Source organism: Myxocyprinus asiaticus, chromosome 32 (assembly GCF_019703515.2).
Source record: "Myxocyprinus asiaticus isolate MX2 ecotype Aquarium Trade chromosome 32, UBuf_Myxa_2, whole genome shotgun sequence".
In the NCBI taxonomy this organism is placed as follows: Eukaryota; Metazoa; Chordata; class Actinopteri; order Cypriniformes; family Catostomidae; genus Myxocyprinus; species Myxocyprinus asiaticus.
The window spans coordinates 19,669,588-19,688,382 of NC_059375.1; the positions used below are offsets into that span (position 1 = coordinate 19,669,588).

The 18,795-nt window shown below is 39.7% G+C and overlaps 2 protein-coding genes across 4 annotated transcripts in view; one reads left to right on the top strand and one right to left on the bottom strand.

Annotated features, from left to right (window-relative positions):
- LOC127423443 (cytohesin-3-like) overlaps positions 1-6,763 on the top strand; it is a 32,433-nt gene extending 25,670 nt beyond the window's left edge. The window contains exons 11-13 of one of the 2 annotated variants that reach the window (XM_051667742.1): positions 469-540; positions 751-905; positions 5,700-6,763. In XM_051667742.1, coding sequence (XP_051523702.1) covers positions 469-540; positions 751-905; positions 5,700-5,772 — 300 coding nt within the window. In that variant the 3' untranslated portion in view covers positions 5,773-6,763. The other variant, XM_051667741.1, reaches the window with a different exon arrangement.
- A 1,656-nt stretch (positions 6,764-8,419) lies between these two features.
- The window catches only part of LOC127423436 (ubiquitin carboxyl-terminal hydrolase 42-like), a 29,478-nt gene continuing 19,102 nt past the window's right edge, over positions 8,420-18,795 (bottom strand). For both annotated transcript variants that reach the window (XM_051667732.1, XM_051667730.1), the window contains exons 16-19: positions 16,912-17,153; positions 11,443-11,618; positions 10,428-10,475; positions 8,420-10,328 (exon numbers count right to left, since the gene is read on the bottom strand). In XM_051667732.1, coding sequence (XP_051523692.1) covers positions 10,299-10,328; positions 10,428-10,475; positions 11,443-11,618; positions 16,912-17,153 — 496 coding nt within the window. In that variant the 3' untranslated portion in view covers positions 8,420-10,298. The remainder of the gene's footprint in view (positions 10,329-10,427; positions 10,476-11,442; positions 11,619-16,911; positions 17,154-18,795) is intronic.

The window sequence follows — 18,795 nt, forward strand, 5'->3', positions numbered from 1 at the left end:
ATGACAAATATAGAAAGTCAGAGAGAGAAGTGGTTTGCTCAGAGTTTTTTTTTTTGAAGACACCAGCGCTCCTTACAACTTTATTTTCACAATTAAGACAAAAAAAGCACAACATCTGGGGTTTAGAACTGATCATGTGGCCAGTCTAAAGCCAGACCAGTTCACAGAACAGAAAGGCAATCACCTCCCCTCTCTGTCAGCATCACATCAGCAAAGTGGAAGGAAATAGTGCATTTTTTCCCTTGGTGGTGTGCCAGATTTAGACCAAGAGACAGACAGAAGTTGCTTAATGTGCATGCAGTCAGTTCCCTCTCTTTTCTAATTGTGCTTTTCCATAAGTCCCCATCCTCCTCATCATATTTGTGGAAACATATTGCAGATTAAGACCTTGAACTAATTGTTTTAATAACAATACAAATAAACTAACTTTAAATGAGGATTAAGGGAACATCCTTCTTGTGTTCACAGGACAAGGAGCCACGGGGGATCATTCCACTGGAGAATCTTAGCATACGAGAGGTAGAGGAACCAAGGAAACCAGTGAGTTCCTCTTACAACTTAAAATACGATATTGAAGTTCCCTTCTTAACTATCATATTTGATCTTTTTTAACTATCATATATATCATATTTTATTTACTTTTTCTACAATAAACCATTTTGGTACTGTGTTGGGTCGCCACTGAATCTGGGTCATGAAGCAACACCAGTTGAGAATTAAGAGTGACCATTTCATGCTTTAACCTTTCAGAACTGCTTTGAGCTGTACAACCCTAGTCACAAGGGGCAGGTAATAAAAGCATGCAAGACAGAGGCAGACGGAAAGGTGGTGGAGGGGAATCACGTGGTGTACAGAATATCAGCACCCACGCCAGAGGAGAAGGAAGAGTGGATCAAATCCATCAAGTAAGGCTTCATCGTGTCAGCCTTTGTTATTTTCCTCTCAGCTAACCGATGTGTGTCGGCTGTAAGTCATTTTAAACACACACACACCAGCATTGAGTTAACTTATCATAGAAGATCGCCATTGCGATGATAAGATGTGTTCAAGTGTTTCAGACCTTGACTGTAGTGCATACACAAAGCGACTAAGAATCACTCACTCACACTGAAGAGCTGACAAGACTAAAGCCCTGTACACACATGCAGTGACTTTATCGCTTGATGTCGCTAGTCTCTGTACTGTGAAGTCACTAGTGGGCGTTCCTACTGCTGTCGCTCTAACGTTATTGGTGGACTGCACGTCTGGCCATATCTTTTTAAAATATGATCATAGATGAGGCAGTTTGCTAGTAAAACTACGATTTCATTCTAATTGAACAAGGAATCCATTTTCGTGTCCCTAAAACGGCACATGCAGGGGAGAGTGTTTTTATATGAACTGCAGCAGTGCTCACAGCATCATAACATTAATAAGATAAATTAACTATTAGTGTACAAATCAAACTCACTCAGACTGACGACAATTTCTTTTCCACGCATCATTTTTTATTATATCCGTGTGTGGTTACAGACGAATAATATAGAACAGTGAAATCGCTCACAGAAACTTCTCTGTCTTCCCTGCACTCGACTCCATTATCTCAAAGGAGACGGATGACGTGAACGCCACTGACAGAGTCTTCACTCCTATTAGTTGTCGCTTCCGAAAGTCGCTCTTCGTTTGCATCGAGTTAAACTTTTCTCAACTTTGTTGTGTCGCTCGCCACGGCCACATCTAGATGCCAAAAGCTGCGTTCACACCGCCAGCGACTTTGCCGCTGCATGTCGCCAGTGGCTGGTGGTTAAGTCGCTAGTGGTGTGTATGGAGAGTCCTTTCCTCCATCTTTCTGTCACTGCAGGAGCTGAGAGAGAGAAGGATCACGTGAGCTCTACCGTCTTCTCTCGTATTGGCTGTCGCTCCTGAAAGTCGCTCTTGATTTGCATAAAGGTAAACATTTCTCAACTTTGTCGCATCGCTGGCACGCCCACATCCGGTCGCCAACAGTCGGCGGAAGTCACCAGCTCTCATTGAAAATGAATGAGATGAGATCGTTTTGTCGCTGCATGTCGCTGGCAGTGTGAACGCAGCTAAAGGTCGCTGTTGCTGGAAGTCGCGAGAAGGGTATAGCTCAGCGTTACTCAACACTCAACATCGAGCGATCTTTTGCAGCCCGCGTTGTGATATCATCATCAGAAATACATTTATCAGCAACCTATCAAATCTGAATGAATTGTGAGGTTTCCATTTTCATGAGGATTTACGCTAGTTCTCTACATTGCTAAATCACGTTCGAAAGGGAATTCAATGGCAATAGGACGTTACAAATAAAAAAAACAACAACATATATTATAATATCTGAGCATTGCTGATGTTATGAGAGTGGCGGTCAGTCTGTGTGCACATTCATACACAGTACATGTGCGCTCACGCGCGCTCTGTCAATCAAACATGCGTGCTCGCACTCTCACTTCACGGCTCTAATCTGTCCAATCTCTTGAATAGCTCATCAGAGATATGTACTCGTCATGACAACAGTAATTACAGGAAAAAAAAATATGTTTTTCCTGCAGTTTTTTTCGCGCAAATGCTATTTAGTGACCTATTTCGGCGCAAAAAGCTGAGGGGGGTGAACAAATCTTTATTGTCACTGAAGGACTTTTGCTGCAAATCATGGACATATTGCTCATTTTCAAACATATCTTTGGTGAAGGCTATGTGATGACAAACACTCTTAAACAACAGAACTGATCTATCTACATATATCACAAAATCGAACTGTTACACCCCCTATGTTTAAAATAATTACTAAAAGGGGTAGTTGACCCCAAAAATGAAAATTCTCTCATTTTCTCACCCTCATGCCATCCCAGATGTGTACGACTTTCTTTCTTTTGCTGAACACAAATGAAGATTTTTAGAAGAATATTTCAGCTCTGTAGGTCCATACAATGCAAGTGAATGGTGGCCAGAACTTTGAAGCTCCAAAAAGCACATAAAGGCAGCATAAAATGTATCCATATGACTCCAGTGGTTAAATCTATGTCTTTAAAGTGATATGATAGGTGTGGGTGTGAAACAGATCAATATTTAAGTCCTTTTTTACTGTAAATCTCCACTTTCACTTTGTCATCTGTAAGTCACACGTGGCACCTGTTTAGTTTAACTTTCACATCTATAAGTGAAAGTGGAGATTTATAGTAAAAAAGCCAAGGACTTTCTGTCTCTCATCCATAGAGCTGAGATATTTTTTCTGTCTTCAGTAGAAAAAAAGAAAGTTATACACATCTGGGATGGCATGAGGGTGAGTAAATGATGAGAGAATTTTAATTTTTAGGTGAACTATCCTGTTAACTAACATTCCAACATTCTTACTATGAAAATGTTAACTTATATATACTGTGTATATACAGTGTATACACACATATATATAAACATAAAAATTAAGAGTGCTGCCCTCAAGGTTTCAGGGATCCATCTTTGCGGCCCCTGACCTTTCCAAAGTTGAGTAGCCCTATAGCTGCAGGCATTTCTCCAAAAAGGGCCAGTATACTCCAAATCGCCATTACAGATATAGGAAGCCCCTAACCTAACCCTTTCCGTAACCTTAACTGTGAGTGGAAGTGGGCCCCTTCTTTTGGAGTTGGTGCAACCCCATTTTGGAGTAACTTTGCCCTCTTTTGAAGGTTCTGCCCCCATTTGGAGGTCTCCGGCCTGCAGCTATACCTACTTGGAAGTCGCCAGCTCTCATTGAAAATGAATGAGATGAGGTCACCTTGTTGCTGGAAGTTGCTGCATGTGTGAACGGGGCTTAATGAATATGGAATGATCCAAGTGCACTCAAGGTTAAATGGGCTTTCATTAAGATAAATCAGCATTTATCACTGGATAAAGGGTAACATAAACCACTTATTCTTTCACTGTTTGGCCATGGCTTTGTTTCTTGCTCTGTTTTCTTGCATGGCCTAAAACAGACTTTTTTTGGTTCATAAATACAGTATTTCTCATCATGTTATTGAAATGACATAAGAACTCCCAAATCTTCCATAGTATAGTACCATAGAGGTAAGCGTCTAGTTAACACATGTCCTCTGACTCAACTGGAATAGTGTCAGTCTGTTCTGTGGTCAGTGAAGACCGGTGTTTTTGTAGCAAAAGCTGCCTCAGCATGTCCCATGCAACTGCCGGGAACTCTGGGCCACCCCCACACTTAATAGTAAAACCATGTAACTCTTTATTTACAGGTTTTTAGAATCCTAAAATTCCTTAATGCTCATTAATTAAAAACAATACTGTTACTGTTTTTGGAAATAAGGGTCATTCTATGAAAACTGATTTTTAAAGAACATTTTTTGTAATATTTTAAACATTTTATGAGGTATACAATGTGTTTAAGGGTTAATAAATTGCATTGTGCCATCTGAAACTAAATTAAGGTGCTTCTTAAAAAGACAATTTAATACTAATATTTCTACAAATATCCACTTTGAAATGATCTATTGCTGACTGTACAAAATCATAATAACAGAGTTGGCATTTGAAGATCCTATTTTCCTATTAACAAAGATAATAAAATATGAGATAAAGTGATAAAGATAAAATAGAAAATACTTTATAGCTTGTACTTGAAAAATACACTTCTTGAAAGGATGATGATGTCATTATGACAAGTTTTTATGTATGAAATAGTTGATCTTTTTTAAAATGGGAAAGATATTATGGTAAGACGGTTGACTCATAATGTTTTTTGAATTAGTCATTAGTCTTTTTAGTAATACATTAGGTCAAATAAAATCTATATAAATATATAGAGAGAGAATAAAATCAAAATGCTAGCTTTTATTTCCATGTTGGCCTATTTTGTATTCACAGCAATTTGCATATTTGTTAATATAGTCGGAAAGACATGCCAAAAATATATCCTCATCATGAAAAAAAAAAAAAAAAGAAACAACATGGATATAAAAGCTAGCATTTTAGATGTAATAAAGATGGATTTTTGTTGATTCATTTAGAAAAAATTTGTTTATTAAAGGAATATTCCGGGATCAACACAAGTTAAGCTCAATTGACAGCATTTGTGGCATAATATTGATTACCATAAAAAATTATTTTGACTTGCCCCTCCTTTTCTTTATAAAACAAAAAAACTAAAATTATAACCACAAGACAATGTGTGTTAACATGATTTCAGTGTGATAAAATCGCTTATTAACCTTTTCTGTGTAAAGTTATAGCCAATTTTACAACTTCGTTGCCAGGACAGTGTAGTGTCAACAAACCCTAAAACGACTGTAAAAATGACTTTACAGCTTAAATAACACATGAGTTTTAACAGAAGAATTAACGTAAGAGCTTTTGTAAAATTATAAGCTTCACATTTCTGCCTTTCAACTCTCCAAAAATGGTCCCCATTCACTTCCATTGTAAGTGTCTCACTGTAACCTCAATTTTTCCTTTTTTTTTTTTTTTAAAGAAAAGGAGGAACAAATTGAAATAATTTCTTGTGGTAATCAACATTATGCCAGAAATGCTGTCGAATGAGCTTAACTTGTATTGCTGTAAATCTGGCATCAGATATCCAAGTTATTTTTACACATACTGTATATGAAGGGCTCAAATGGCACCCGTTTTATAGAAAGATCATAACATTCTTCTAGATACGTATTGTTTTTTTCAGTGGGAATTTACAGTTCATTTTCACTTTTGCTGCCCTACAGGGCAAGCATCAGCAGGGACCCTTTCTACGACATGCTGGCTACAAGGAAGCGACGAATGGCCACTAAAAAATGAGATCTGTCTGGACCTGCAAGTCCTGTAACTTGGGTTCTGCAGATCACTCTTCGAATGAAAACTCCCACAGAATCTCTGCAGCCTGCAGGAGATGTCTGCAAAGACCAGATCTCTCAGAGTAAAGGGTAAAGGACAAGATTTTCAAAATCAAAGGGATATTATGGTCTTTGAAAATATTTCACTCTCCATTAAAAAAAAACTGTGGACTGTGTGGAGAGTACAGTGACGTTGATGGTGCAATTATATTTGGATTTTGTCTTTCTCAAAAAAGAACTTTGCTTTGCCGAATTTCATGTGTGGATCCAATATATAGTGATTAGCGCCCCCCACTGTCTACAGTAGGAACTTTGAGACATTTGTTTCAACAGTCACTAAAGTTCAGGGTTAGTCATATGGAGATGTTCTCAAATCCTTTTGGTTTAGTTTAAGTCTAGATATAAGCTCTGACAATGATTACATGAGACTCAAGGTTGAAATGTATATAAAATATTATGTAAAATATACCAGACTGCTGGTGATGTTATTTGCATTCACATGTTGTTTATTTATTTTAATTCAGATGTGGCAAAAGGCAATCTCAGTGCTATTAAAATACTGTTGAATGTAATAATTACATCGGTAGTTTTATTTTCAGTTATGTCATGTCATAGTCATCTAAATCAGCCAGACAGGTTGCATTACAGTAATTGGAAGACAGAAAATAATTACAAAGTAAAAAAACAAAACAAAACAAAACAAAAAAAATTATATTTTCTTTGTTTTTAAGGTCCTTAATAAAAAATTTACAAATATACATTTCTTATGTTCCCTCACTATGCTATTATTATGTAATGCCTTTTAAATATAATACAAACTCTGCATCCTTTTGTATAATTTTTTTAAATTGTTGTTGGTATAATGTATTTTGTTGTATTTATGTAGTATTGCAATTCTGTTCAGTGAACCCATTGTTTGTTTGTTTTTACTGAATAACAAAAAATATCACTAAAGCCATTGCTTTTATATATATATATTCTTTTGAAACTCCATAGACAGAAAATACACTCACTGAGCACTTTATTAGTTACACCTGTACACCTACTTATCTAATCAGCCAGTCATGTGGCAGCAATGTAGTGCATAAAATCATGAAGATACGGGTCAGGAGCTTCAGTTAATGTTCACATCAACCATCAGAATGGGGAAAAAATTTCGACCGTGATTTTCGACATGATTGTTGGTGCCAGATGGGCTGGTTTGAGTATTTCTGTAACTGAAGATCTCCTGGGATTTTCACACACAACAGTCTCTAGAGTTTACTCAGAATGGTGCCAAAAACAAAAAACATCCAGTGAGCGGCAGTTCTACTGAAGAAAATACCTTGTTGACGAGAGAGGTCAACAGAGAATGGCCAGATTGGTTTGAGCTGACAAACTACGGTAACTCAGATAACCGCTCTGTACAATTGTAGTGAGAAGAATAGCATCTAAAAATGCACAACACGTCGAACTTTGAGGCGGCTGGACTACAACAGCAGAAGACCACGTCGGGCACTTTATTAGGACCATAGTGTTTCTAATAAAGTGCCCAGTGACTGTAGAAGTACACTGTACAGTATGTTTCCTTTCGTAAGGAGCTGATCAGCTGAGAGCTTTTCAGTAGATTTTATGGCAATGTAAAAATGAAACATTTATCATGGTTAAATGCAGATAGTAAAAGAAAGTACTCATTATGATATCAAACCTTTTTTTACTGTTAAAAATAAATTGATCAATAAAATTCAAATTCAGTTAACCATAAGTTTTTAGAAATAAGTTCTCTATAACTTCAGCTAGTTTAAGGGGACCACAGCCTCTGATCATGTAATTCTGACTGTGGTGATAATTAAATTGATCACATGGAAATATTGAGAATATAATAACTTCATAAACTGGGTTAACTAAATCTAACTAAATTCTACAAACAATGTAGCCCTTTTCTTATTTTACAAACGACGAAAGTCCTGTGTTTACATTAATTATATAAAGAGATATACAACAAAACCAACCTGAATACAAGTTTATTATTTTGTGGAAATAAAATCTCTACTTATATTCTTCAATAGAGAAAAAAACAAAAAAAACATTTATGGGTGAAAATGCTATTCAAGCAACATTTTAGAGAGGAATCTGTATCTGGTAGTGAGAACTATCATCGCTGTCTGATGAAAAACACGAATCTCCAAAAAAAAACAATAAAACATTCAAGAGCATGGAAAAACTTTTTTTCTCATAAACAATCTTACAAGATACTTTTAAACAGACAACCTGATTAAACATCTTTTCATTGGTCATTTCGATGCACAATTCAAACAAGTAGGAAGAGGTCATTTAGCACATTTCATCTTTGGTAAAAAAATCTAAAATGCCAAAAGTCAAGATACGTGTTTTTCACCAGACAGCGATGATATGGTGCTTTAATTCTGTCAGTCAACTTATGACCTCAAGCACTGACCTATTAAAATTCTTAAAACGTGTACCTTGAATGCAATGCAAGTCATTTTGGATAATGTATGCCAAATGCATAAATGTAAGTACTTGAGTGCTATCGGCTTCCTGTGCTGCACGCACCAGCTGAGCAACTGACACTGAGATGAATGGGAATACTAACAGAAATTTCTCTCCAGGTATATCAGAACTCCTTAATTTTGTTTATTATTATATTTTATAAAAGAACAATGCTGGTAAAAAAAAAAAAATGAAAAAGTGAAATCTTCCATGGTGAAGCATCTTGATCTGCGTACATGGAGGACTGTTTTGAGGGGACCTTAGAGCAGGAGACATGGTCTCATAATTAGCTCTGTGATTTAACGGGTAGCCAGTGTAAACTTCCCAGGTCCAGAGTGATGTACTGGGGCAGAACTGTATTGAAGTACATGAAGCTTGCTCAAGTTTCTCCCAATCAGGCCACTCGGGAGAGCGTTTGAGGTCTTTGATCAGGCCTCCTGAGTTTGACCAGACCCAATTGTCTAACTATGAACCTAATTCAAACCGACCTTCCTTTTGTCTCCAAGGCCCTTGAGATACATATGGTCAAATACTTGCATCATTTATCAACCCCTTTCAACCTATGTCACTTTTAAATCTGGTGACTCGAATAAAAGTGCTCTCGTTGCTGTAACTGAAGTGCTCAAGTCAAGCAGAGCATCCTCCCATAAATCAGTACTATCATTCTGGTTCTTGCAACATTGTCCACTGTTAACCACTGACTTCTTACCGTCAGGTTGGACATTGACATGGGCGGTTATAATCGAGCTATTGCAGGTTTCTTCATAGTCGAGCTACAGTGTTCATTACACTGCGTTTTGACTCTCCATTTTCGATCAAGGGTTTTAACGTCTTTCATGGATATAAAAATAGATGGCTAATCATCACCAAAATCTAAAACAGTTGGCTGTTTCAGCAACATAACCTTCCATGATTTTTTCGTACCTTAATCTCAAATAACTGGATAACATTTTTCACACAAAACAGAAATCTCACAAGTCATTCTATAGATGTAAAAAGGAAACCCCACCCTTTACAAAACCAAACACTTCCCATTATCACATACATGTTCATTCATTCCAACAAATGTTGTAAACAAAGTGAGAGAAAACAGTACAATTTCAGACATTAAGGCCGTTTCCTCTCACTCAACATATTATATACACTGTATACATTGACATGCTACACTAAAATGAATAAGTTGAATATAACCATTTATAACCATGTATTTTAGTTTTTTTACTGGGGTAAAAAAAAAGTTAACGCATGTCCAGAAAACATGGTCTATGGGTGGCTTTACAGAAAGTGTCTATTGAACTCCTGATACAGGACCAAAAAACAACCAACTGATAGTACAGTTCAACTTAAATTCACAGTATTATCTTGACTAAAATCAAAGTGGATTCAAGAAAACATAACAGAAGATGCAATGAACTTGCATTCTAAAAAGGTTGGATTGAGGAATTTCAGAAAGAGAATAATACAGTGAGATGCTAAAAAGGGGTACAAGAGACAGCAAAGCAAATATCTTATGTCCTCAAGTGTGTCCAGGTTAACTGTGATGTAAGTGCACAAGTAGCAATAACAAAGTCTGCTCCTTTTGAGACAGTACTCTCAACCGATATGTGAAAATGGTGACATCATAACTTGAAGCCAAGAGACAAGCAGTCTTTCTCCGCCAATGCAGCATATAAATGTTCTTCTCATTCCAAAGTTTGTATCCTTAAAGGGAGAACTTGTCTCATCTTCGCAAGTGAGAAAATCCTGAGTCTATGTATGAGCAGCAATTCTGATGTTAAGCTCCAGGCTTTTTTTTAAGTCGCATATATTAATTTTATATACAATTTCTTTAAATGATCAAAGTTCATTTCTGTACAGTGTACTAAAAAATTCCATTGCTTTAAAAAAAAAAATGCAATTTTAAAATGTATTTTGTGGTAAAAACACAGTATGTTCTAAATGTTAAGCACCATGTCAGGTCTCTGTATCTGTAGATTTTTTTTTTGTTTTTTTTGTTATCTTTCACATGCTTGCATGGGTGGTTTTCAGAGTCTTGAAAGAAAGGGAGAGGACACAAGGGAATTAGAGGTGAGCTTGCTTTGTAGAGTGTACACCAATAAATTCTTGCATATTTTGTACAAGCTTTCTTACCTTGGGAAGGGAAAAATCACTTTCCCTTTTGTGAGGATTTGTGACTGCCTGTAAAAAAATAAATAAATAAATAAATAAAAAACAAAAAATCACAATTTTACAACTATTACAACTTTTCTGAATTATATGAGACTATTTTACATTTTGCTTTACACACAGGAAACAACCTTGGTGCAGTTTCCTTCCTGTGGTGTTATACAGACTTAAAAACACATTTAATTTAATAATTTAAAAAAAAACTTAAAAGGGATAGTTCATCCAAAAATAAAACATTCTCAGCTCTGTAGGTCCATACAATGCAAGTGAATGGTGACCAGAAATTTGAAGCTCCAAAAAGCACAAAGTCAGCATAAAAGTAATCCATATGACTCCAGTGGGTAAATCTACGTTTTCAGAAGCGATTTAAGTGTGGGTGAGAAACAGATCAATATTTAAGTTCTTTTTTACTGTAAATCTCCACTATCACATTCTGAAAGTGAAAGTGGAGTAAAAACTGATTTAGTAAAAATAAGTAAAAACCGATTTAAATATTGATCTGTTTCTCACCCAAAGTGATTGCATCGCTTCAGAAGACATATTAAAACGCTGGAGTTGCATGGATTACTTTTTATACTACCTTTATGAGATTGTTGGAGCTTGAAAAGGTCTGGTCACCATTCACTTGCATTGTATGGACCTACAGAGCTGAAATATTCTTCTAAACATCTTCATTTGTGTTCAGCAGAAAGAAAGAAAGAAAGACCCATCTGGGATGGCATGAAAGTGAGTTAATGAGATAATTTTCATTTTTTGCATGTATGTTACATGTATGCAATATAGCTACATTCATTTATTGGCATTTTTTAGTATATTTCTCTTGTTTTCTAGCCTTTATATACTCAGAGCCCCTTTGAACGATTAACTGATACATTAAGATTGGCAAAAATTTGAATACTTGTAATACTGCATTTTTGTCAAACTTAGCTGTACAGATTCATCACATTACATTTCTTAAAATGTAGAGGAGTCCACTCACTTCAGCATCTGAAAGGATCCTGTGGTTGACATTGTCCATGTCTCTATCTCTATTTGAGAGTGCTTTTGTGCTGTTGATTCTGGTAGCGTGTTCGCAGCCTTTGTATTTCACATCTTTCTCCACCCCAGTATGACAGAGGTCAAGTTCACTTCCACTGTAACTTCTCAGGCCATTAGCTGAAAAGTAGAGCAAATTTCACCCACATTAGTTAAATTTATTTTCAAATGACATCTATGTCTGGGTGTGAATGTAGTAAAGCCCACTTTTGGATGTCTGGGGAGGGTTTTGAAGCAACTTCCAAGCAATTTGTGGTCAACCACTCCCACTGTCTAAAATCTCATTTCTAAATGGAAACTTTTCCAGTCACTAACAATCTATCCATACCAGGTTTTTGCACCAGCACAACCAAAGAGATATTGCAAGTTTTTTTTAAATGATGGAAAATGTCTCGGTTACGTACGTAACCTCGGTTCCCTGAGACGAAGGGAACAAGACACAGCATTGATTAATGCATATGGGGATTGCCTTCTTACAAAACCTAGCTGAAACCTCTTTACAATAACGTCATTTACGTCCTTAAAGGAGGAGCATAAGTATATATTTCGCCAACAAAATAAAGCGTTCTAAACAGAGAGGACTTGTGAAGAGAGAGACATTACGTCTAGGTTGTAAAACTTTGCGAATGTGTTTTGAGAAGACCATCCTGCTGCAAAACATATGTCTTATAAGGACACACCATTTGTCCATGCCCATGAGGAGGCCATGCCTCTAGTTGAGTGTGCTTTAACACCAATTGGGCAAGTCTTACCTAGCGACTCATAAGCCATGGCAATTGCATTGACAATCCAGTGAGAAAGTCTTTGCTTGGAGACGAACATTCCTTTTGTGCATCCTCCATAGCATACAAAGAGCTGATCAGACAGTCTGAACTGGCGGGTATGCTAAACGTATGCGTGTAGCGCCCGCACTGGGCATAACAAATGCAATGATTATACCTCATCTGAATTAAATGGAGGAGGGAAGGCCTGAAGGTGAAGCACCTGCGCTCTGAAGGGCGTGGTTAGGACCTTAGGTACACAGCCTTTTCTGGGTTTGACAGTGGCTTTTGAAAGACCAGGGCCAAACTCCAGACAAGAATTTTCGATTGATAGTGTATGCAGGTCACCGACCCTTTTTGCTGAGGCCAGAGCCAGCAGTAGTGTGGTCTTAAGGGAGAGCATGCGCAAATCAACAGAGTCCAAAGGTTCGAAGGGGGGCCCTGCGTGAGCTTTTAGGACTAAAATTAAGTCCCAAGTCGGGACTGTAGCCAGCCAAGGTGGGTTTAATCATCTTGCTCCTTTAAGGAACTTTGAGTAATAAATCATGCTTGCCTATGGTGGCGCCGGCTGCATGTGCGTGATACGCAGATATAGTCGCCACATGCAGTTTGAGCATTGACGGAGTGAGTCCTGTGTCTAATCGCTCTTGAAGAAATATGAGAATTTCATGTATGGGGCAGCTTATTGGGTCTTTGCCATGTGAGAGACACCAATCAGTGAACACATTCCATTTTAGCGCGTAGAGGCATCTCATGGACATTGCTCTGGCCTGTAAAATGGTGTTCATGACTGAATGCATCAGTTCTTGTGTGTTTAGCATGCTCCATTCAGGTGCCACACATGCAGGTTCCACAACTTGGGTTGGGGATGCCAGATTGTGCATTGCGCCTGAGAGACAAGATCCCACCTCAGCGGTATTTCCCATGGCGAGCTGTACAGCATCTATATCATTTCCGGAAACCATGGCTGGTTGGGCCATTTTGGCACAACCAATAGAATTATTTCCTTGTCCTCTCTGACTTTGCATATGACAGAGTGAATCAGGCACACCAGGGGAAAACGCATATGTGTGTTTCGCCGGCCATTTGTGGGCCATTGCGTCCGCAATGTCTCCCGGGACAGTGGGAGTTCCCCACTGAGGCAAACAGATCTCTGCTTTGCCAAATATTTCACAAATCCTCAATACAGTTTGAGGATGAAGTCTCCATTCGCCCGGTATCACCCCTTGGTGTGACAATAGGTCCGCACCACAATTCAGGCAGCCTGGGACATATGTTGCTCTCAGGGAGAGCAGATGACGCTCGCTAAATAGGAGGAGGTGAAGCATCAGCCTCAACAGTGGTGGTAAATGAATTCCGCCTTGGCGGTTTATATATGCCACAACTGTCATGTTGTCTGAGCGAACCAGGACATGACAGTTCGCTATTTCTGACTGAAAAACCTTTAAGGCTAGGAATACAGCTGATAGCTCTAGGTGGTTGATGTGCCACCCTTTCTTCGCACCTGTTCAGGTGCCAAAAGTCAGATGTCCATCGCACACCGCCCCCCAACCTGTGTTGGACGCATCCGTAGTCACCACTTTCCACCTGACAATCTGCCCCAGTGCGACACCTCACTGGTAAAAGGCAGGACCTGTCCAAGGTGCTAAAGCAGCTATACTGCGGCAGGATATAGTGATGCGCATGCGCCTATGGTGCCAAGCATGTCGTGGTACACGGCGCTTGAGCCATCACTGAAGAGGTCTCATGTGTAAGAGATGCCACTGCCATAAACCCCAATGCTTTTTGAAACAGCTTTGGTGGAAGTGTTCACCCCAGTTTGAACTGAGACAGACAGAGGGGCAAGAATCGCATCAATGCACTTTGTGAATGTGTGAGGAGCCAGAGACAGTCCGAAGGGTAGGACTTTGAACTGATACACTATTCCCTCGAACGGGAATCTCAAAAACATCCTGTGATGTTGTACAATTTGGATATGAAAGTAAGCATCCTTCAGATCTATCGATGCAAACCAATCATGTGGGCATACATACGATAAGATCCACTTCTGGTAATCATTTTGAACGGGCACTTTGTGAGTGCGTGATTCAAATGTCTCAGATACAGGATTGGCCGAAGCCCGCTGTCTTTCTTTAGGACAAGAAAATAACAGCTGTAAAACCCTTTTTGCCTTGACAATTTGGCACAATAATAAGGCTGCTTCCATCTGGGCCATGGCTTGCGTGGCCTCACTGGTTGCTCGGTGGCAGCAGGTGCCAGTGCTGAGGCAGCAGGTATGGGGTTTTTAGTCGGGCGCTGGCTTGAAACAGAGCGAGGGTTAACCGGCTGTGATGTACTCCGTTTTGGCATAAAGTGTTTCATAGCCTATGATTGCTGTTGAGTTGCAACGTAACGCTCAGCAAATTTATTCACAGAGCTGCCAAAGAGGCCGGCTGGAGACACTGGAGCATTCAAACAGAGTGGCTTTTTCCTCATCACTCATTTCTGTGAGGGTCAGCCATACATGTCGATCCAGAACTACCAGGTTGCCCATGGACTTGCCGATGGCCAGTGCAGTGACTTTCGTGGCACGCAGTGCTAAGTCTGTAGCGGTGCGGAGCTCTTTGAATGTCTCTGGATCTAAACCTTGTCCATTTGCTTGAGGAGCCTGGCTTGAAATACCTAGAGCACCGCCATTGCGTGGAGTGCTGATCCAGCTTGTCCTGCCGCTGAGTATGCTTTTCCAGCCAGTGCGGACGTTTGTCAATATGGCTTGGAAGGATGTATGGGGTGTGATTACCACGCCCTGTTACTCTCTGTGCAGAGGTGTGCCGCTACCGCTCCTCCACAGAGGGTAGTTGGGCATAACCGTTTTCTTCCACGTGATCCACAATAGAGAGGATGGCGTCATTGCACGAGTGTGCCGAGAAGGGCACTTGCCAGGACTTAGACAGTTCATTATGAATGGGGCAGATTTGCGGAACGCAGCCGCTTGACAGCGTCCAGACTGCAGGAACCATTCATCGAGGCGAGACTGTTCAGGTTTTTTGGGGGAGACCACTCGAGGTTGAGCTCTTCGACCGCCCTTGTAAGGATGCGGAGCATCTTCCTGTCAGTGGCACGTGCACGCTCCTCACCCTCGCTGGGGTAAGGGGCGGCAGCATCATCCACTGACCACTCGTCTGATGCAGCAAGAGACATGGCATCGTCATTAGCATCTCCATCATCCCCAGTAGAGGGCCAGAGCTCGTCTCGCACAAAACGTATCGGCAAAGATGCGTCACATGGAGATTGAGGGGCTCGCAGGGCGTGTGCCGGCACGCGGTCCACCTCCAATTCATCCTGCTCGACCTCGTAGCCCCGTCGTGCCTCCTCGTGTGAATCCTCGGGTATCACAGAAGAGGTGGGTGGGAGGGCGCGTGAGGCTGAATCATCCCACAGAACGAGGGCGAAGAGCGAGCGAAGAGTCTTGAGACTCATGTCCTCACATTGAGGACAGTCTGTCTCCATGAGAGCTGTCTCTGCGTAGGCGCGGCCCAGACCGTGAATGCAGCTCTCATGCTGGTCTGATGGCAGAATGTGCCTCTCGCACAAGGAACACTTACGGAACAAAATCTTTAAAAAGATACGAAAACGTAAGCAACTCTTTCAGATATATATATATATATATATATATATATTCACCAAAGTGGTGAAGAGCATAAGAGCAAAATCTGTACATTATTCCAAACTTTTGGCCGCCAGTGTATATGAATATATATATATATATATATATATATATATATATATATATATATATATATATATATATATATATATATATATATATATTTTGCAACACAATATATAATTGCTTATAAGGATACACAAGTCTTGGTGAAGCGCTGCGGGGAATCAGGATGCTGAGGCCCCTTCACCAGCGAAGCATCAAGTGGCGAGGCGGAGTGATGTTCGCCGGAGCACTGAAGGGGAGCGGAGAGTCTTCTTGTTGCCGTGAAGATTCCACCCACTGACTAATGTAGTCGACAGCGAAGGTTAGAGGGCTTCTAGACAAGAGATGAATCGCTGTCTTGAAGGTAGAAATTCTGAGGACCTGCGCACCTGCTTTTATAGCAGACAGCTTCACGCCAAAACAGGCGGTGCTCAAACACCATAGCAATATAAGAATATCGGTGTTATTGTAGAGAGATTTCAACTAGGTTGTGTATGAAGGCACTCCCCATATACGTTAATCAACGCAATGGCAAGTGTACTGAGTCATAAGGGAACAACAACAGCATGTGCCATTTTTAATATTACTCTTGATTATTATGCTTGGTTTTTCAGAATTTTAACTATTTTGTAGGTTTAAAACTGTATTGACTGAACTTGGAAGTGCATGATTCACATAATGTGTGACTGTTTGTTGATGTCAGGCAAACTGAAGACATCCTGTGAAGTCTTGTGCATGTATCAGTTTTTTCAAAATTTTCTGTGAGACATTTACTTTTAAACCATTTAACCAACGATTTAAATGCTTGTTCTGACACAATGCCTCTGTTACACGAGTAGGCGTTCGTTCACTGTTGTGTGTTAAGACAACAAATACTTTGTGGTTACATGAATCTCTGGATGTGGTTTGAAGTATTGGATCACATTTATGTTAATACCAGATGTAAACTGGGTCTATGTACCTTTATGTCCATTGAATTGCTGGTCCTCCATATGATCTCGGTTGACACTCTGAAGAGACTCATAGCTGTGGTGGTGACTTCCTCTCTCTGTACCATTCCTAGCTCTAGAATCATGCTCTTCACGCCTCTGAGTGAAGTCTCTCTCAGACCTCTCCTCGTCCCACCTCTTCTTTTTCTTCTTCTTCTTATGTTTTTTCGAAATGCTTTCATAGCTCCACTCTAATGGGTCCTTCTCAGAGTGTCTACAGGTGGAAAGTCACAATGTTCAATTAGGCCACTGGTAACATCTTGCCACAGACACACTTCAAAGATATGTGCATATTTAAAGCTAGGGCTGGGTAAAAACATAGTTTTTCAAATAATAATCCCAAGACAGATCTTTAACTTGATGCACAACCCTATACAATACAGGTAAATTACTCACATATCTGACCAAATTTTACACTATTCAACTAAAATTGTCTGACTAGCAAATGGCAGGTAAATGTTCAGATTTCACCAGTGACTGAGCATTATAGTGGTGAAGAAGTTCAGCACCAAGATTTTTCACTGAATGTTGAGAGTAAAAGTTTAGTTTGACTTGTCCATGTAATGTGTGTTCATAGACAAAATCGATGAGATACATGTAACTCCTTTTTCACTCTAAATCTTGACATCTGCAGTCTCCTTGGCGATCATGATTTCAAGGTTGATAACACTTCTTAGAGACTGTAAATGTCAAAAGTTAGAAAGAAGTTATATTTTGGTCTGTTCTCACCCAAAAATTATCAGATCTCTTCAGAAGGAATGGATTAAACCACTGGAGCCTTACGGATTACCATGATGCTGCCTTTATGTCCTTTTAGGAGTTTGAAAGTTTGGACCCCATTGACTTGCATTGTATGATTAATTCACATCATATCTACATCAAAATATCTTCTTTTGTGTTCCGCAGAAGAAATAAAGTCATACAAATTTGAGACAACATGAGGGCGAGTAAATGATGTGTATTTTCATTTTTGGGTGAACCATTCCTTTAATTCCATACCTTAAATATACACACCGATCAGCCACAACATTAAAACCACCTGCATAATATTGTGTAGGTCCCCCTCGTGCCACCTAAAGAGCACCAACCCGCATCTCAGAATAGCATTCTGAGATGATATTCTTCTCACCACAATTGTACAGAGCGGTTATCTGAGTCACCGTAGACTTTGTCAGTTCTAACCAGTCTTGCCATTCTTTGTTGACCTCTCTCATCAACAAGGAGTTTTCATCCACAGAACTGCTGCTCACTGGATGTTTTTTGTTTTTGGCAACATTCTGAATAAATTCTAGAGACCCAAGGAGTCCCAGGAGATCAGCAATTACAGAAATACTCAAACCAGCCCATCTGGCACCAACAATCATGCCACAGTCCAAATCATTGAGATCATATTTTCCCCATTCTGATGATTGATGTGAACATTAACTGAAGCTCCTGTCCCGTATCTGCATGATTTTATGCACTGCAGCTACATGATTGGCTGATTAGATAATCGCATGGATGATTGTTGGTGCCAAATGGGCTGGTTTGAGTATTTCTGTAATTGCTGATCTCCTGGGATTTTCACATACAACAGTCTCTAGAATTTACTCTGAATGGTGCCAAAAACAAAAAACATCCAGTGAGCGGCTGTTCTGTGGACGGAAATGTCTTGTTGATGAGAGAGGTCAACAGAGAATGGCCAGACTGGTTCGAACTGACAAAGTCTACGGTAACTCAGATAACCGCTCTGCACAATTGTGGTGAGAAGAATATCACCCCAGAATGCTATTCTGAGATGCGGGTTGGCGCTGTTTTGGCGGCACGTGGGGGACCTACACAATATTAGGCAGGTGGTTTTAATGTTGTGGCTGATC